Consider the following 21,452-nt stretch of genomic DNA (forward strand, 5'->3'; position numbering starts at 1 on the left):
TGCCTTGACACTCTCCCCCTCGTCCTGACACACTCTCCCTCGCCCTGACATTGTCCTCACCCTGACACACTCCCCCTCGTCCTGACACTCTCCCCCTCACCCTGACACACACCCCCTCGCCCTGACATTCTCCCCTCGCCCTGACACTCTTCTCCTCGTCCTGACACTCTCCTCACCCTGACACACTCCCCCTCGCCCTGACATTCTACCCTCGCCCTGACATTACCCCCTTGTCCTGACATTGTCCTCAACCTGACACTCTCCCCCTCACCCTGTCACTCTCCCCCTCACCCTGATACTCTCCCCCTCACCCTGACACTCTCCCCTCACCTTAACACTCTCCCCCTCACCCTAACACTCTCCCCCTCACCCTGACACACTCTCCTCCTCACCCTGTCACTCTCCCCCTCACCCTGATACTCTCCCCCTCACCCTGACACTCTCCCCTCACCCTAACAATCTCCCCCTCACCCTGACGATCTCCCCTCACCGTGACACTCTCCCCCTCACCCTGACACTCCTCCGTCACCCTGACACTCTCCCTCTCTCCCTGACACTCTCCCTTCGTCCTGACACTCTCCCCCTCACCCTGACATTCTCCCCTCGCCCTGACACTCCCCTCGCCGTGACACTCTCCATTCGCCCTGACACTCTCCCCCTCACCCTGACATTCTCCCCTCGCCCTGACACTCCCCTCGCGCTGACACTCTCCCCTCGCCCGGACACTCTCCCCTCGCCCTAACACACTCTCCCCCTCGCCCTGACACACTGCCCCCCTCACCTTGACACACTCTCCCCCTCACCCTGACACTCTCCCCTCGCCCTGACACTCTCCCCTCGCCCTGACAATCTCCACCTCACCTTGACATTCTCCTCGCTCTGACACTCTCCCCTCACCCTGACACACTGCCCCCCTCACCTTGACACACTCTCCCCCTCACCCTGACACTCTCCCCTCGCCCTGACACTCTCCCCTCACCCTGACAATCTCCCCCTCAATCTGACACTCCCCCCTCACCCTGACACTCCCCCCCCACCCTGAAACTTACCCCCCTCACCCTGACACTCTCCCCTCACCCTAACACTCTCCCCCTCATCCTGTCACTCCCCCCCTCACCCTGACACTCTCCCCTCGCTCTGACAATCTCCCCCTCACCCTGACATTCTCCTCACCCTGACACACTCCCCTCACCCTGACAATCTCCCCCTCACTCTGGCATTCTCCTCACCATGACACTCTCCCCTCGCCCTGACACTCTCCCCTCGCCCTGACACTCTCCCCTCGCCCAGACACTCTCTCCCCTCACCCTGACACACTCTCCCCCTCACCCTGACACTCTCTCCTCACCCTGACACTCTCCCCTCACCCTGATACTCCTCACCCTGACACTCCCCCATCACCCTGACACTCCTCACCCTGACACTCTCCCCTCGCCCTGACACTCTCTCCCCTCGCCTGACACTCTCTCCCCTCACCCTGACACATTCTCCCCCTCACCCTGACACTCTCCCCTCACCCTGACACTCTCCCCTCGCCCTGACATTCGCCCCCTCACCCTGACACTCTCCCCCTCACCCTGACACTCTCCTCACCCTGACACACTCCCCCTCGCCCTGACATTCTACCCTCGCCCTGACATTATCCCCTTATCCTGACATTGTCCTCAACTTGACACTCTCCCCCTCGCCCTGACATTCTCCCCTCGCCCTGACACTCTCCCCCTCGCCCTGACACTCTCCCCCTCGCCCTGACACTCTCCCCCTCGCCCTGACACTCTCCCCCTCGCCCTGACACTCTCCCCCTCGCCCTGACATTCTCCCCTCACCCTGACACTCTTCCCCTCATCCTGACACTCTCCTCACCCTGACACACTCCCCCTCGCCCTGACATTCTCCCCTCGCCCTGACACTCTCCCCCTCGCCCTGACACTCTCCTCACCCTGACACTCTCCCCCATGCCCTGACATTCTCCCCCTCACCATGACACTGTCCCCCTCGCCTTGACACTTTCCCCCTCACCATGACACTCTCCCCCCCACCCTGACATTCTCCCCCTCACCATGACACTCTCCCGCCCGCCCTGACACTCTCCCCTCACCCTGAAACTCCCCCCTCACCCTGACACTCTCCCCTCACCCTGACACTCTCCCCCTCACCCTGACACTCCCCCCCCTCACCCTGACACTCCCCCCCTCACCCTGAAACTCCCCCCCTCACCCTGAAACTCCCCCCCGCTCCCTGAAACTCCCCCCTCACCCTGAAACTCGCCACCTCACCCTGACACTCTCCCCTCACCCTGACACTTTCCCCTCGCTGTGACACTCTCCCCTCGCCCTGACACTTTCCTCTCACTCTGACACTGTCCCCTCAACCTGAAACTCTCCCCCTCAATCTGACACTGTCCACCTCAATCTGACAATCTCCCCTCACCCTGACACTCTCCACTTGCCCTGACATTCTCCCCCTTATCCTGACATTCTCCCCCTCACCCTGACACACTCCCCCTCACCCTGACACTCTCCCCCTCGCCCTGACACTCTCCTCACCTGACACTCTCCCCTCACCCTGACACTCCCCTCACCCTGACACTCTCTCCCCTCACCCTGACACACTCTCCCCTCACCCTGACACACTCTCCCCCTCACCCTGACACTCTCTTCCCTCACCCTGACACTCTCCCCCTCACCCTGACACTCTCCCCCTCACCCTGACACTCTCAGCCCTCACTCTGACACACTCTCCAGCTCACCCTGACACTCTTCCCTCGCCCTGACACACTCTCCCCCTCACCCTGACACTCTCCCCCTCACCCTGACACTCTCAGCCCTCACTCTGACACACTCTCCAGCTCACCCTGACACTCTTCCCTCGCCCTGACACACTCTCCCCCTCACCCTGACACTCTCCCCCTCACCCTGACACTCTCCCCCTCACCCTGACACTCTTCCCCCTCACCCTGACACTCTCTCCCCTCGTCCTGACACTCTCTCCTCACCCTGACACTCTCCCCTCGCCCTGACATTCTCCCCCTCACCCTGACACTCTTCCCTGGCCCTGACACTCTCTCCCCCTCACCCTGACACTCTCTCCTCACCTTGACACTCTTCCCTCACCCTGACACTCCTCACCCTGACACTCCCCCATCACCCTGACACTCCTCACCCTGACACTCTCCCCTCATCCTGACACTCTCCCCTCGCCCTGACATTCTCCCTCTCACCCTGACACTCTTCCCTCGCCCTGACACTCTCCCCTCACCCTGACACTCTCCCCTCACCCTGACACTCCTCACCCTGACACTCCCCCATCACCCTGACACTCCTCACCCTGACACTATCTCCTCTCCCTGACACTCTCCCCTTTACCCTGACACTCTCCCCTCACCCTGACACTCTCTCCCCTCTCCCTGACACCCTCTCCCCCTCACCCTGACACTCTCCCCCTCACCCTGACACTCTCTCCTCACCTTGACACTCTTCCCTCACCCTGACACTCCTCACCCTGACACTCCCCCATCACCCTGACACTCCTCACCCTGACACTCTCCCCTCATCCTGACACTCTCCCCTCGCCCTGACATTCTCCCTCTCACCCTGACACTCTTCCCTCGCCCTGACACTCTCCCCTCACCCTGACACTCTCCCCTCACCCTGACACTCCTCACCCTGACACTCCCCCATCACCCTGACACTCCTCACCCTGACACTATCTCCTCTCCCTGACACTCTCCCCTTTACCCTGACACTCTCCCCTCACCCTGACACTCTCTCCCCTCTCCCTGACACCCTCTCCCCCTCACCCTGACACTCTCCCCTCACCCTGACACTCTCCCCCTCACCCTGACACTCTTCCCCCTCACCCTGACACTCTCTCCCCTCGTCCTGACACTCTCTCCTCACCCTGACACTCTCCCCTCGCCCTGACACTCTCCCCCTCGCCCTGACACTCTCCCCCTCGCCCTGACACTCTCCCCCTCGCCCTGACACATTCCCCCCTCGCCCTGACATTGTCCTCACCCTGACACACTCCCCCTCCACCTGTCATTCTCCCCTTCACCCTGACACTCTCCCCTTCACCCTGACACACTCCCCTCGCCCTGACATTCTCCCCTCGCCCTGACATTCTCCACTCGCCCTGACATTCTCCCCTCGCCCTGATACTCTCCCACTCGCCCTGACACTCTCCTCACCCTGACACACTCCGCCTTCACCCTGACACTCTCCCCTCACCCTGACACTCTCTCCATCGCCCTGACACTCTCCCCATCGCCCTGACATTCTCCCCTCGCTCTGACACTCACCTCGCCCTGACACTCTCCCCTCACCCTGACATTCTCCCCTCGCCCTGACACTCCCCTCACCCTGACACTCTCCCCCTCACCCTGACCCACTCCCCCTCAGGCTGACCCACTCCCCCTCAACCTGACATTCTCCCCTCGCCCTGACATTCTCCCCTCGTGCTGACACTCTCCCCTTCACCTTGATACACCTTCACCTTGATACACTCCCCCTCGCCCTGACATTCTCCCTTCGCCCTGACATTCTCCCTTCGCCCTGACATTCTCCCTTCACCCTGACACTCTCCCCTCACCCTGACACTCTTCCCCTCACCCTGACACTCTCCCCCTCACCCTGATACTCCCCCGTCACCCTGTCACACTCCCTCTCTCCCTGACACTCTCCCCTCGTCCTGACACTCTCCCCCTCACCCTGACATTCTCCCCTCGCCCTGACACTCCCCTCACCCTGACACTCTCCCCCTCACCCTGACACTCTCCCCCTCACCCTGACACTCTCCCCCTCACGCTGACCCACTCCCCCTCACCCTGACATTCACCCCTCGCCATGACATTCATCCCTCGCCATGACATTCATCCCTCGCCCTGACACTCTCCTCGCCCTGACACACTCCCCCTCGCCCTGACACACTCCCCCTCGCCCTGACATTCTCCCCTCGCCCTGACATTCTCCCCTCGCCCTGACACTGTCCCCCTCGCCCTGACATTCTCCCCTCGCCCTGACACACTCCCCCTCGCCCTGACACACTCCCCCTCGCCCTGACACACTCCCCCTCGCCCTGACATTCTCCCCTCGCCCTGACATTCTCCCCTCGCCCTGACACTCCCCTCACCCTGACACTGTCCCCCTTGCCCTGACATTCTCCCCTCACCCTGACATTCTCCCCTCGTGCTGACACTCTCCCCCTCGCCCTGACACTCTCCCCCTCGCCCTGACATTCTCCCTTCGCCCTGACATTCTCCCCTTGCCCTGACATTCTCCCCATCACCCTGACACTCTCCCCATCACCCTGACACATTTCCCCTCGCCCTGACATTCTCCCCCTCGCTCTGACACTCTCCCCTCGCCCTGACATTCTCCCCCTCACTCTGACACTCTCCCCTCGCCCTGACGTTCTCTCCTCACCCTGACACCCTCCCCTTCACCTTGATACTCTCCCCCTCGCCCTGACACTTTCCCCTCACCCTGACACTTTCCCCTCACCCTGACACTCTCCTCACCCTGACACTTTCCCCTCACCCTGACACACTTCCCCTCGCCTTGACATTCTCCCCCTCGCTCTGACACTCTCCCCTCGCCCTGACATTCTCTCCTCACCCTGACACCCTCACCTTCACCCTGACACACTCCCCCTCGCCCTGACACTTTCCCCTCACCCTGACACTCTCCTCACCCTGACACTCACCCTGACACTCTCCTCACCCTGACACTCACCCTGACACTCTCCTCACCCTGATACTCCCCGTGCTGTGTATTATCCAGATCGCAGGAGACAATGTTCCTCTGCATGATATACTGTGGTCAGGGAGAGTGTAGTGTCGCAGCCTTTGTACAGGGATAGGTACCAATAGGGAACAGTGGGTCATGGGGCTTTTTTGGTGGGAGCTGATTGGAAGCGGGATGCTGAGTTACCCTCACAGAGGGCACATGAATAAATGTTGAATCCTGTCAAATATTTTAATGATGTCATTTTGCTTGGCAGTTGACAACTATGTAGTGTTGTATCATGATATTGTGTCTGCCCACGTGTGTACCTGTTTATAGTTTTATAGGATTAGTCACACTGTGAGCCACACTCATCAGGTAGGTGTGTGTGTGTGTGTGTGTGTGTGTGTATGGTGGGGAGCTGTGTGTCTGGGGGGGAGCTGTGTTTGTGTCGGTAGGTGTGTGTATGTGTGTGTGTATGGTGGGGAGCTGTGCGTGTGGGTGTGTGTGGGGGGGGAGCTGTGTTTGTGTCGGTGGGCGTGTGTATGTGTGTGTGTGTGTGGAAGGGGAGCTGTGCGTGTGGGTGTGAGTGTGCGGGGGAGCTGTTTGTGTGTGTGTGTGGGGGGTGTGGGTGAGCTGTGAATGTGTGTGGGTGGGGAGCTGTGTGCGGGGGGAGCTGTTTGTGTGTATGGGGGGAACTGTATGTGTGTGTGGGGAGGAGCTGTGTGTGTGTGTGGGGGGGAGCTGTGTGTGTGGGGTGGGGAGCTGTGTGTGTTGGGAGGGGGAGCTGTGTGTATGTGGGGTGGGGTGGTGGGGAGCTGTGTGTGTGTGTGGGGGGAGCTGTGTGTGGAGTGGGGAGCTGTGGGTGTGTGTATATGTGTGTGGGGTGGGGAGCTGTGTGTTTGGGTGTGTGTGGTGGGAGGTGGGGGGTCCGTGTGTGTATATGTGTGTGGAGTGGGGAGATGTGTGTGTGTGTGGGGGGGGGCGTTGGGGAGCTGTGTGTGTGGGTGTGTTATGGTGGGGGGTGGGGGGGACTGTGTGTCTCCGCTTTTCCAGCGACCACAACTGCAGCCACCTTAAACAGCTTGGAATTCAACGTTAAAATCCGCAGTGAGGGCCTTGACACTCACTATCTTGACCCAGAAGTGAACAATCCAATTTGGCCTCTTCTTGAGGCCCCCAGCATTACAGATACCAGTGTACAGTCAATTTAATTCACTCCATGTGGTGTCAAGAAATGTCAGGAGGCATTCAATACTTCAAAGGCAATGGGCCCTGACAACATTCTGACAATAGTCCTGACCATGGTGCTCCAAAACCAACCGTGCTTCTGACACAAAACTGGACTAAACTGGAATCAGTTGGAATTGGTGGGGAAAGCTCTCCATTGGGTAGAGTCATACGTTGCACACAGGAACATGGTCGTGGTTGTTGGAGATCAGTCATCTCAGCTCCAGGACACCTCTGCAGGAGGTCCTCAGGGTAGTGTCCTAGGCCCAACCATCTTCAGCTGCTTCATCAACCTTCCCTCCATCATAAGGTCAGAAGTGGGGATGTTCACCAATGATTGCACAATTGCACAGTGACTCCTCAGCCACTGAAGCAGTCGTGTCCAAATGCAACTAGATCTCAACAGTATCCAGGCTTGGGCATACTAGTGGCAAGTAACATTCATGCCACACAAATACAAACTCTGACAATCGAACCATTGCCCCTTTGACATTCAGTTGTACTACCATCACTGAATCCTCCACTGTCAACATCCTAGGGGTTTACCATTGTCCAAAAACTGAACTGGACTCATCACATAAACACAGTGGCTACAAGATTAAGTCAGAGGCTAGGAATACTGAGGCTAGTTACTCACCTCCTGGCTCCTAAAAGCCTGTGTATCATCTACAAAGCACAAGTCAGGAGTGTGATGGAATTCCTGCCTGGGTGGGTGCAGCTCCAACAACACTGAAGAAACATGACACCATCCGGGGACAAAGCAGCCTGTTTGATTGGCACTGCATTCATAAATCAACCTCAGTCGCAATAGTGTGTACCATCCACAGGATGCACTACAGAAATTCACCAAGAGCCTGCTGCAGTACCACTCATGTCCACCGATCCTTGTGGCGCCACTGGTCAGGGATACTGATGGCCTCCAGTGGAGTTGGGACACCTTCCCTGAGATGGAGAGAGGTCCTGCTTTGTTCTAGTTAACGGGCCCTTGTCCATCTGCATTCTCTTTGATGTGTTCACAACTTTCCTGCAATACATTACCCACGCTGTCCACAGTTCTCCAGCTGAGATCTAACAGATGTCTTCTACAAGTTGAACAACACCTCACTGATCCAGGAGGTCAGGTGACCTGGTCACTCCAATCACCTTGGCATCAGACTCCAGCCACCATTTGCCACCTTGTGGAACCACACTGGCCTTGGTAGATGTGCAAACCTGAATTGGCCATGCCAAATTGCCCATAGTGTCCAGGAATGTGTAGGTTAGGTGCATTAGTCAGGGGAAATGTAGAGTAATAGGGTAGGGGAATTGGTCTGGGTGGGATACTAAAACAAAAATGGGTGATTCAGTGGTTAGCACTGCTACCTCACAGTGCCAGGGACCTGGGTTCGGTTCCAGCCTTGGGTGACTGTGTGGAGTTTGCGCATTCTCCCTGTGTCTGTGTGGGTTTCCTCCGGTTTCCTCCCACCATCCAAAAATGTGCAGGTTAGGTGGATTGGCCATGCTAAATTGCCCATAGCATTCAGGGATTTGTAGGTTAGGTGCATTAGTCAGGGGAAATGTAAAGTAATAGGGAAGGGGAATGGATCTGGGTTGGCTACTCTTCGGAGGGTCGGTGTGGACTTGTTTGGCCGAATGGCCTGATTCCACACTGTAGGGATTCTATGATACGCAATTTTACGATCCTTGCCGGTCAATCAAACAGAGCCCAAGCCTTCCAACTTCTCTGAAACTGATGAAGAAAGTAAGTGGAAAGGAATAGTAACATCGTGCTCACGTCACTGCACTAATAATCCAGAGGAATTAGTTTGAATCCCACCTGGAAAACTGGGAATTTAGATTGAATTAATGAAGAAACCAGAATATTGACCCTGTTTGTTTGTTATAAAAAGTCCACATGATCTTTAGGAAGGGAAAGATCCCATTCTAGCCTGGTCCTCTGGGAATAAAATTCAAGACGCTCATCTCTTTGAAACATTTGGTATAAAAATAGATCTAGGTTCACTGACGTCCTTGAGGGAAGAAAACTTGCCGTACTTACCTGGTCTGGCCTACATGTGACTCCAGACTCCAATCAAGACACTCAGTTCAAGGGCAATTAGGGATGGGTAATAAATGCCACCCTTGGCTGACGACATCCTAACCCCCTCCAAACAATCTTATAAATGACGACGTGCTGCTCAATTGCAAAGAATGCTGTCCATTATTTTTTTCTCATGCAATCAAATCACAGCCTAACTGTCAGGGCAGAGTTGAAGGTGTTCAGCCGTGTACAGTAATGTAACAGAAGAGGATAAACAAGGGGTCGCAAATATAAGGTGGGCTCTAAAAAAAATCCAGCGGGAAATTTCGGGAGAAGTCCCTTTCCCTCGGAGAGCGGTGAGAATTAGGAACGTGCTATCACAAGGAATGGTAGATGTGAGGAACATGGCTGCATTTCAGGGGCACTCGATGAACAGGAGTGAGGAATAGAAGGATCTGTAAGGGGTTGTGTGCAAAAGGGTTGGAGATGTTCAGCTAGACCATGAGCAATATCAAAGACCTTTTTCTTAAAATTCACTCGTGATGTGGGTGTCGCCAACTCGGCCCATCCCTAGTTGTCCTTGAGAAGGTGGTAGTGAGCTCCATTCCTGAACCGTTACAGTCCATGTCCATTAACATATTGCCCTTAGAGAGGGAATTCCCCGATTTTAACCCAGCGACTGGGAAGGAATGGCAATGTATTTCCAAGTCGGGATGGTGAGTGGCTTGGAGGGGAACTTGGAGGAGGTGGTGTTCCCTTGGATCTGCTCTGACCTTCTAAATGGAAGTGGTCGTGGGTTTGGAAGGTGCTGTCTGAGGATCTTTGGTGAATACCTGCAGTGTGTCTTGTAGATAGTACACACTGCTGCTACTGAGCGTCGGTGGTGGATATTTGTGGATGTGGTGCCAATCAAGCATGCTGCTTTGTCCTGGATGGTGTCAAGCTTCTTGAGTGTTGTTGGGGGTCTGCACCCACCCAGGCAAGTGGGGAGTATTCCATCACACTCCTGCCTAATAGATGGTGGATGGGCCCAACTGTGGCACAGAATGTGTAATTGTGATTCATTGGGACTCACTTGCTACAATGAACAGCAGAGTTATATAAATTTAAACTGAAAGGCTTCTGTGTGTCACTAATGGATGTGTAGGAGCCAGCAAAGACTAATACCTCCCCACCTGACTCATTCCATGAGAACCTCATACCCTCTGCCCCCTCTCCAGGTCATTGTACAACTCTCTGCTGAATTTACTGATGCAATTTGTTCCGCACTCAGCACATGCGCACTGTGCAATGGAGTCAAATCGATCACTCCACAGAAACCCACAGCCCCTTTAACGTAATTAAGTGCCTCAAGGCATTTCATTCTACACCACTCCTCTCAAAGTTTGGTGCCTTTTGCGATCTGGTTGCTCTGGGTGATGCATGTCTCTGGTTATTTTGGATAGTGAGTGGTACTAGTGGCCATGGATAGCAAATAGTTCCAGTTGCTATGGGTACAGAATATCTCTGGTTGCTATGGGAAGCGAATTGCTTTCACAGAGCCACGGTGCTTATCTTGTCCGAATTCTTGCACCAAAACAAGGTGATGTTTTAGATTAATTCCCTTTCAAGAAAGGGACAAGAAAAGTCTACAGACAATGCCATTGCTGCCCCTTTTATGAATTGAGAAAATTGCGTATCATAGTAATAGCTCAGTAGGTGACGAGGCTGAGTGAGATAGTGTACTGGTTAGAAGTAACATCTCTGTACTGATGCAAAGGGAGGTGATGGTCTAGTGGTATTATCACTGGACTTTTAATCAAGGGACCCAGATAATGTTCTGAGGACCTCATTTCAAATCCTACCATGGCAAATGGTGAAATTTGAATTCGAAAACAAATCTGAGATTCAGAGTCTAATGATAGCCATGAATTCACTGGGCTAATGGTAAGATTCTTGGGAGTGCAGATGAGCAGAGAGATCTCGGTGTTCATGTACACAGATCCCTGAACGTTGCCACCCAGATTGACAGGGTTGTTAAGAAGGCATACAGTGTTTTACCTTTTATTAATAGAGGGATCGAGTTCCGGAACCATGAGGTTATGTTACAGCTGTACAAAACTCTGGTACGGCCGCACTTGGAGTATTGTGTACAGTTCTGGTCACCACATTATAAGAAGGATGTGGAAGCTTTGGAAAGGGTGCAGAGGAGATTTACTAGGATGTTGCCTGGTATGGAAGGAATGTCTTACGGGGAAAGGCTAAGGGCCTTTAGGCTGTTCTCGTTAGAGAGAAGAAGGTTGAGAGGTGACTTAATAGAGACATACAAGATAATCAGAAGGTTAGATAGGGTGGACAGGGAGAGCCTTTTTCCAAGTATGGGGACGGCAAACACGAGGGGACACAACTTTAAAGTGAGGGGAGATAGGTATAAGACAGATGTCAGAGGTAGTTTCTTTACTCAGAGAGTAGTAAGGGTATGGAATGCTTTGCCTGCAACGGTAGTAGATTCGCCAAGTTTAAGTGCATTTATGGACGTATATGGAATAGTGTAGGTGGGATGGGCTTCAGATTAGTATGACAGGGCAGCGCAACATCGAGGACCGAAGGGCCTGTATTGTGCTGTAATGTTCTATGTTCTATGATTGTCAGGAAAAGCCCACTTAAGGGTTACCATCCTTACCTGGTCTGGACTACATGTGAGGCCAAACCCACAGCAATGTGGTTGACTCTGAACCCATCAGCAGTAAAAACCCGCAACTACAAAACACTTCCCAAACCTCATATTGTCTCCAGTCTGGACCAAGTAGGAGACAGGATCGAATCAGAGAATGGTGTAGCTCAGAAATAGGCCATTCAGTCCATCCTTCCTGCATTCCTTCTTTGAAAGAGCTGTCCAACTTGACTCATTCCTCACTTCTTTCCCTGCAAGACCTGTCCTGACCTTGAGTGCTTATCCAACTCTCTCTGGGACAAGTGGAATAAAATCCAGGTCAGAATGAGTTTGACCCTTTCATCCCCCCTTTACCTATTGGACACTTTCCCAGAATGTCCAACTCCAGCCCTAGTTATCGACCAGATTGTCCCAGTAATCGCGAGTGTTAGGAATCCAGGGGGTTAGCCTCATGTTCTGGGGTACACCGGTTTGAATCCCACTACGGAAGCTGGTGGAATTTCAATTTGATTAGTAAATCGAGATGAGAAAGTTCATCACCATGATGGTGAGTGCCAGAACACTTGCCAATTTTTGTCTTCTTCATTAGCATCCCTTAGGAAAGGAAACCTGGGTCCGGGGATGAAGGGCTCATCATATGAAGAGCGGTTGAGGACTCTGGGTCTGTACTCAATGGAGTTTAGAATGATGACGGGGTGGGGGGGGGAAGTTCTCATTGAAACTTATAGAATACTGAGAGGTCTGGATAGGGTGGATGTAGAGAAGATGTTTCCAATGGAAGACGTGGGGGCACAGCCTTGAAGTGAAGTGAAGTCCTTGAAGAGGACTGCAGAAGGCTGCAGAGGCCTAGTTACTGAATGTATTTAAGGCAGAGTGGGTTTATGGGCAGCACGGTGGCTCAGTGGTTAGCACTGCTGCCTCACAGCACCAGGGACCTGGGTTTGATTCCACCCGCGGGTGACTGTTTGCACATTCTCCCCGTGTCTGCGTGGGTTTCCTCTGGATGCTCCAGTTGCCTCCCACAGTCCAAAGATGTGCAGGTCAGGTGAATTGGCCATGCTAAATTGCCCGTAGTGTTAGGTGCATTAGTCAGAGAGAAATGGGTCTGGGTAGGTTACTCTTCCGAGGACTTGCTGGGTTGAAGGGCCTGTTTCCACACTGTAGGGAGTCTAATTTTTTTTAAACTAAAACATATCAGCCATGATAGAATGGTGGAGCAGACTTGAATGGCCTTAGCTGCTCCTCTGTCTTATGGGAGATGCAGATGCTGGAGATCAGAGTCGAGAGTGTGATGCTGGAAAAGCACAGCAAGTCAGGCAGCATCCAAGGAGCAGGAGAATCGACGTTTCGGGCATAAGCCCTTCATCAGGGACATACTGCAGCCTTCCTCAACACTACATGTCCCTCCACCTTTCACTGTGTCATCTGCAAACTTAGCAACAAAGCCCTCAGAATGACAGAGCAGACTCCATGGGCAGAAGGACCTCCTTCTGTTCCGACATCTCCGATAATTATATGAGGAGAGACTGGTTTGACTGGGCCTGTATTCCCTAGAGTTTAGAAGGATGAGAGGGTGCTGGTATAAAATTCTAACAGGGTGGGACAGACTAGAGTCAGGGAGGACACTTCCCCCTGCATGCAGAGTCTCAAACACAGTGTCCGAAAATGGGGCTATCATTTAGGACTATGAAGAGGAAGCGTTTCTTTTCTGAAAAGGTAGTCAACATGTGGAATTCTCTATCACAGAAGTCAGTAGAGGCCAGATCACTGAACGTGGAATTAAATTCCTGAGGAAGTGTTGGGTGTAGGTACAGTTACAACGTTCAAAAGGCACTTAGATAAGAACATGAACAAGGAAGGTTTGGAAGGATATGGGCCTGGAGCAGGCAGGTGGGGGTGGTTTAGGTTGGGGTTTTAATCAGCATGGACCGGTTGGACCGCAATATAACTCTCTATTCTAGAAAGAGAAAGATAATTTGTTCCGATTTTAAAGGCATCAAGGGCTATGGTGTTGGAGTCGAGGATCAGACATGATGATATTGAATGATGGAGCAAGCTGAAAGGGCTGAATGGCCTCTGCCTAGTTTCTCTGCTTTAGAAAGCTGGTTATGGAATATCCCAAGCATCCAATGTCGCAGATAACCCATTGAGTGAGAAGAGCAGCATCTGTTAGATAGGTGAGGATTCTGAAGCAATGTCTACATGTTGCCTTGACTTAAAACCAGCTTGCTTAGCTTCTTTGTGAACCCTCTGTCCTTGCAGGTACAAATCCAATGAAGACTATGTCTATGTGAGGGGGCGGGGCAGAGGAAAGTATATTTGTGAGGAATGTGGAATTCGCTGTAAAAAGCCCAGTATGCTGAAGAAACACATCCGCACCCACACCGACCTGCGACCTTTCATGTGCAAGTTCTGCAATTTTGCTTTCAAGACGAAAGGTAAAGTCTGTGCGAGCTGGTTTGGGGAAGTGGCGGGGGCGGGGAGAAACAGGGAGTCCTCGTTCACTTCCCCCTCGTGAATCTGGGGGAAGCTGAAGGGGTTTGCGTTTTTCAGAGCCGCGTGGCACCTTGAACCGAGGGCTAAGTGAGCAATCGCGAGGTGATTCTGATCGAGCCAAACCCCTTTTCTGAGCTGCTCGATAACAATGGCACTGCCAATTGCCCTCACACTTGTGTCAATCCCAAATTATGGAACTTAGTGAGGCCACTCAGCCCATTTTAAGCCTGTTCCATCTTTGAGTTAGGTAACACCCAGTTGGCATCTTCAACATCTTGCCTTGATACTCTTCCTCCTGCCGTTCTGAAGTATTGGAGCCCAGAGTTCTGCCATCGATTCTTCTAATTACATCAGATAGGCAAACAAACCCAATCCACCCAAGCAGTTTATACACCACTCGAGGCACCTTGTCAATCACTGTAAACCCCTTACTCTCTTCTCCACGAAATGATCATCAGACTTTCCCTTAAATGTGTCAATTCGCCTTCTTTGCTTCGAGGTAATGAGATCTCAAAACCTGTCATATTGAGGGAGAGGGGGGGATATTCAGAAATGTTATGGCCATTCGGTCCATTGTGTTTGCACTGGTTTTAGTACCTAATGTGAATCTCCTGCCTTTAACCCCGTTTACCCACACACCATTTCTATCCACATAATCATCCCATGCTTGCCTGAATGCCTCAAAAATTGTATAAATACACACCCAATCCTACTCAACCAGTCAGCTGCTTCTTCCCCTGCTTCACAATTTGACACAGGATTTTTTTTAATTTCAAAAATACACTTTATACACAAAATATTTTGATGATCTGTACAACTGGTGGGCCATACATACATATACATTCCATTTCTTTACATACAGAGATCAGAATTAAGCATACAGGTCTGTACATTGACTATCCATATATTTAACTGAGGCTTCAGCGGAGCCCATTTACTGAGTGGGCCCCAATGTCTCACTGTGATACTGACTGCAGGACAGTCTTCCCAGAATGCCTCACTGTGATACTGACTGCAGGACATTCTTCCCAGAATTATTTTTTATTTCAAAAATATACTTTATTCATAAAATATTTTGATAATCTGTACAATTTGTCATGCTATACATCCGTATACATTCCATTTCTTGGTATACAGAGACCGAGTAATCATTCATATATACAGGTCTGTACGACTACATATTTAGCTGAGGCGTCAGCAGAGCCCAAATGACTGCATGGGCCCCATGTTCTTCTTAGGCAGGCAGATGTTACATGGTGGTCTTTCTCCACCGCGCCTTGGCAGCAGCTGCCCCAAGCTTCAGCGCGTCCCTCAACACGTAGTCCTGGACCTTGGAATATGCCAGTCTGCAGCACTCAGTCGGGGTCAACTCCTTCAGCTGGAAGATCAACAGGTTTCGGACCGCCCAGAGAGCGTCCTTCACCGAGTTGATGATGTGTGATACTGACTGCAGGATAGTCTTCTAAGAATGTCTCAATGTGATACTGACTGCAAGACAATCTTCCCAGAATGCCTCACTGTGATACGGACTGCAAGACAATCTTCCCAGAATGCTTCACTGTGATATGCACTGCAAGACAATCTTCCCAGAACGCCTCACTGTGATACTGACTGCAGGACAGTCTTCCCAGAATGCCTCACTGTGATACTGACTGCAGGACAGTCTTCCCAGAATGCTTCACTGTGATACTGACTGCAGGACAGTTTTCCCAGAATGCCTCACTGTGATACTGACTGCAGGACAGTTTTCCCAGAATGCCTCACTGTGATACTGACTGCAGGACAGTTTTCCCAGAATGACTCGCTATGATACTGACTGTAGGACCATTTTCCCAGAATGCCTCACTGTGATACTGACTGCAGGATTCTCTTCCCAGAATGCTTCACAGTGATGCTGACTGCTGGACACTCTTCCCAAAGTGCTTCACTGCAATTCCAAGAATGCCTCACTGTGACACTGACTAAAGGACAGACTTCCCAGAATGCTTCACAGTGATGCTGACTGCTGGACACTATTCTCAGAATGTTTCACTGCCAAGCTAACTGTGGGACACTTCCCAGAATGCTTCACTGTGATGCTAATTACAGGGCACTTTTCCCAGAGTGCTTCACTGCCTTACTGGCTGCGGGACATTCTTCCCGTGGAGCTGGTGGTTACGACAATGAGTTTCAATGAGAAAGGTTGGACGAGGAGCATGAGCATGAGTTGGGCGGTATGACCTATTTCTGAGACTTCTTTCTTCAGCAATCCTGGGTGTATGCCTTGATATTTGGAGCACACGCTCCAGCTGCATGGCTCTTGTAATTCAGATGGATATCAAAAGACCCAGTGACGGAACTCGAAGATGAGCAAGACATTTTTTCCAGGAGTCTGGCCAAGGTTACTCCCCATAATGAGCACAATCGAGAGACAGGCGGTGAGGGAAAGCAGCTTAACCCGTCGTGCCTTGAGCCGTGTTTGGTGGGGATTTTACTGTGTGCCAAATGGCGGCTGTGTTTTGGTTTGTCTGCTCAACCAGCCACAGCTCCTTTTGGAGCAAGTTACTTTACATAACACTTCCCCCAAAGTGTTTGCTTGGTAATGAGAGAGACTTTAGAAATGTGTGAGTCATTCCAGTGTCTCTAAAGGAGAGTGATCCGAGGTATAACAGTGTGAATATTGCATCGAGCAATTTGAATGGCTTATAGCCTGTTCATAAATACATTGCAGTATTTTTAAAGCAGAAGCTAAGTTGTGGAGTGTTCCTCATTTGTATTCCTCACAGTCATGGGGATGGAATGAGTCACTCTGCCTCTGTACCAGTGGGCGTTGGAATGAGGAATAAATAGACGGCTATTGTCACCCTTCACTGCTTTTGCTGCCTCATTATCTCGACCCACTTACCTATGTCATTTTGTGTTCTTCCCCCAGGAAACCTGACAAAACATATGAAGTCAAAGGCTCATACCAAAAAGTGCCTGGAGTTGGGAATAGCAGTAACCTGCACGTACAGCACAGACACGGAAGAAGCAGGCAAGTTCAATTGCTGTCCGTCATGAGGTCCTTTGGCCCTTTGTGCTGGTTCTGGCTCTTTTGAGGGAGCTCACCAGTCAATCCCCATTCAGCCCGCTCTTTCATAGAAATCTTAGCGTCCCTACAGTATAGAAACAGGCCCTTCGGCCCAACAAGTCCACACCGGCCCTTCGAAGAGTAGCCCACCCAGACCCATTGCCCTAACCTACACTTACCCCTGACTAATGCACCTAACCTGAACACAATGGGCAATTTCACGTGGCCAGTCCACCTGACCTGCACATCTTTGGATTATGGGAGGAAACCGGAGCACCCGGAGGGAACCCCCGCAGACACGGGGAGAATGTGCAAACTCTACACAGTTACTCAAGGCTGGAATTGAACCCGGGTCTCCTGGTACTGTGAGGCAGCAACACTAACAACTGAGCCACTGTGCCACCCTTAGATGCCAGAAGTCCAGTGTGACTTCACTTTTTGTTTGGTGCCTTTCCCAGTATTTATCCAGTCCCTCTTTTTAAACATTACATCTGAAAGCTCTTTGAAAATGGTCAGATGCTGCTGCTGCTTCCTAACGAGTCTCCTTATATCTGCTCCGCCAAGATGCTGTGCGAATTTGCTCAAGTCTGTGACCCTCTGGTCACTAGCCTGCCCATCAGTGGAAACAGTCTGTCACTATCTGACAAAACCCCTTTCAAAGTTTTGAACCTCTCTGTTAAAGTAATTTAACATTCCAGCCTCGAAGGAGAACACACACCGACTTCTGCAGTGTCTGCCTTCCCAGACCCCTCCAAAGAGCATCCCACCCCTACCTTATCCCCGTATTTCCCACGGCCAATTCAGCTAACCTGTACATCTTTGGATTGTGGGAATAAACTCACGCAGACATGGGGAGAAATGTGCACACTCCTCACAGACAGTCACCCGAGGCTGGAGTCGAAACTGGGTCCCTGGTGCTGTGAGGCTGCAGTGCTAACCACTGAGCCGTCGCACCGCCCACTGCCATTAGGCTAGCTTTGGATTTTCACTCGATTTAAATTTCAGTGTCAGCCATGAGCCCCTGTCCACAGAGCCTGGGGTTCTGGATTGTCAGTCCAATGATGTTACCATGACAGCATTGCCTGCTCTGACTCTGGGAGCAAGGTAGGTCGAGAATATGACAGTTGGCACAGTCTCAAGGGCTGAGTGACCTCCTGATATTCTGTTAAGCAGCTCAAATACAACACTTCTGACCAATTGAGACGAGCCATTTCTGAGTACAAAAAAAAACCCAACAAGGCCAATAGCAGGAATGACGGGCCTGTTGGGTGAGGAGAAATTGGTCCTGTATTCCCTAGAATTTAGACGGATGAGAGGGGATTTGGTTGAAACGTATAAAATTTTAACAGGGCTGGACAGGTAAGACGCAGGGAAAAAAAAAATAAAAGCAAATTACCGCGGATGCTGGAATCTGAAACCAAAGATAAAATGCTAGAAAATCTCAGCAGGTCTGGCAGCATCTGTGAGGAGAGAAAAGAGCTGACGTTTCGAGTCTAACTGACCCTTTGTCAAAGCTTTGACAAAGGGTCAGTTAGACTCGAAACGTCACCTCTTTTCTCTCCTTACAGATGCTGCCAGACCTGCTGATATTTTCCAGCATTTTCTCTTAAGATGCAGGGAATACATTTCACTGGTTGGGGACCCTTGAACCAGGGAATGATTATGAATCAGGCCAGTTAGGACTGAGATGAGGAGAAATCTTCTTCAGGGACGGTAGTGAACCTGAGGAATTCTCTACCATGGAACACCCAATATATTCAAGAAAGAGATTGACACATTTTAAAACATTAAAGGAGGATGGTGAGAAAGTAGGAAAACAGCATTGAGGTAGAGGGTCAGTCATGATCATGTCGAATGACAGAACAGGGGCTGAGGGGTCAAAAGGCTTACTCCAGCTCCTTCCTAAAGGAGGAATAAGACATTCCAGGGTTGAGTTTGGGGACAGGACTAGATTCCGCATACACTAATGGCATTTCCTCGCTCTTCCCACTCTGTGAAAGCCCTGATACAGAGGTGCCGCTGTTGCACTGAGGTGGATAAAGTCAGAAGTCACATGACATCAGGTTATAGTCCGACAGGCTTATTTGAAATCACAAGTTTTCGGAACGCTGCCCCTTTTGTCAGGTGCACTATAACCTAGTGTCGTGTGACTTCTGACTCAGTCTGTGACAGATTGTAGAATTTGACTTTGAGATTAAGGAGAGAGGTGATGTGGAGACACTTGTGCAGAGGCGGATAAGTTGTCAGCAGGTAACCGGCTCACTCACCGAACTTCTCTCCCTTTTCAGGAATCCCGGAAGAGCCTGAGAAGGATGCGTTGGGTGACGTTCCAGTCCGGCATCAGTTTTCCGATCCGGAAGAATCCGACGGAGCGGAGGAGGAGGCAGACGAAGACGACGATGATGAGGATGACGACGATGAAGATCGCCAAGGCGACAGCACTCCAACCACCAGGTCACGAAGCACGAGCCCACTCCCACGTCACTCCAGAGCACCCTCAGGCACTTTTGGCATCACCTCATCCTCCGCGTTCGACGTGTCGCCCTCGACAAACCAGTCTTCCCTCATCAGCTACTTGGTGACACTACCCAGGATCCAAGCGACTCAATTCATGCCACCCAGTTACTCGCACGTGGGGACTCCACTGACAGACTACCCGAGACACTTGCAGAGCAGGTTGGCAGAGTCAGCCGAGCACAAAGACAGACTGGACATCCCGACGCCCCCCAACGTGTGGCTGGCACGCACCAGCGATGACACGTCTTCGAGAGAAGATAGCTCCAGAGAGGTGTCCCCCTCAGGAGACACAGGCTCGAGCGCTCACCCGTCACCGGCCTACGAAGGTTCCCCGGGCAGCGACCCCTCCCCCACTCCGCGAAGGTACTTATCTCCGAGGAGGGAGCTCTCCCCCAGACGGCACTTGTCCCCGCGGAGGGAGATTTCACCAATTCGGCACCGCTCGCCAAAGAGGGACACCTACCTGAGTGAGTTCTGCCTGAGGCGAGATGCTTCCCCACGCCGTCCCTTCCTCCAGAGGAGGGAGATCCAGTCTCCAAGGCAGCTGTCCCCCGTCAAAGACCTCTCCCCGAGGAGGGAATTGTCGCCAAGGAGGGACTACAGAGACAGGAGGCACATGCCTTTGGTGAGAGCGACATCGCCTAGGCGGGGCTGCCTTCAGGGTGGCACCATCGTAGGTCCATATGTGCAGCATTCAGACCTGAGTCTGGTGAGTATTCACACTGACCCAACACACTCCGTTAAAGAGTCACACTTTCACAATGAGGTGTCTAAAACGATGCAGTTTTACTGTGTTCGATTTGATTTGATTTCTTGTAGTCGCATGTACAGGTCGTGCTCCTATAAAGCGATGGCTGTGTTCTTATGCAACCCCATATTGTAGACAAACAGCTCGTTGGAAACAGTGTGTAAAGTGTTGATGCTGTAATCGCAACACACATTTTAAAAGTTTGCACTTTAGAAACAGCGTCCCCGATTCATCAATCGCAAGTTCACATTAACGAAACACACATTGTAGCAGAACAAGTTGTACCTAAATACAGTGCAAAGTTTTGTTTTGCGAGCAATACAGGCAGATCATAGCAAACAAGGACATACATATCATAGGGTGCTGAGACAGAGTGAGGCATACAGCTGCACAGAAGGGGCATGAGGCATGATCAATATTATATGAAGTTAGAGAGGGCCATTCGTCAGTCTAATAACGGCAGTGAAGAAGCTGTTCTTCAACCTGTTGATGGGTATGTTCAAATCTCTGTATCTTCTGCCTGATGGAAGAGCAAATTCTACACCTTAAGGACCATGTAGCTGAGGGTACAGCCTCCGAAAAAAATTGAATCAAATCGATCGTACACAGGAGGGTAAGTTTGCGAGATTGGGGGGTGCATATTTTGGATGGTTGTATGGCTGGAGGCGAATACAGAGGGCAGAAAAGGCTGGGGAAAAATTCAAACGCAAAAGGGGAATTCCAGATTATGAGGGATTGCTGTGGTGGGAGCCAGCTTTGGTTAGTGAGCACAGCAATGAGTGATGGGTGAACAAGGCATGATGCTGAGAGTTCTGGCAATGCAGTTTAATTCAGCAGGAACTTCAAAATGGAAAATTTAAATTCCATTATGGCACAAGAAGTCAGTACGAAAAATCCATCAGCTATAACGCCCAGGTCTGGCAGAGGGTCAGTACTGAGGGAGTGTAGCACTGTCAGAGGGTCAGCACTGAGGGAGTGCAACACTGTCAGAGGGTCAGCACTGAGGGAGTACAGCA

The 21,452-nt window shown here is 51.7% G+C and overlaps 1 protein-coding gene across 7 annotated transcripts in view; it reads left to right on the forward strand.

Moving 5' to 3' along the window:
* The window catches only part of hivep2a (HIVEP zinc finger 2a), a 248,332-nt gene that overhangs the window by 218,941 nt on the left and 7,939 nt on the right, over positions 1–21,452 (forward strand). For all 7 annotated transcript variants that reach the window (XM_043695329.2, XM_043695330.2, XM_043695328.2 and 4 more), the window contains 3 exons: positions 13,889–14,064; positions 17,034–17,135; positions 19,460–20,397. In XM_043695329.2, the coding sequence (XP_043551264.2) occupies positions 13,889–14,064; positions 17,034–17,135; positions 19,460–20,397 (1,216 nt within the window). The remainder of the gene's footprint in view (positions 1–13,888; positions 14,065–17,033; positions 17,136–19,459; positions 20,398–21,452) is intronic.

Source organism: Chiloscyllium plagiosum, unplaced genomic scaffold (genome assembly GCF_037043375.1).
Source record: "Chiloscyllium plagiosum isolate Xiang-an unplaced genomic scaffold, Cpla_swu_hap1 HiC_scaffold_10, whole genome shotgun sequence".
NCBI classification, from domain to species: Eukaryota; Metazoa; Chordata; class Chondrichthyes; order Orectolobiformes; family Hemiscylliidae; genus Chiloscyllium; species Chiloscyllium plagiosum.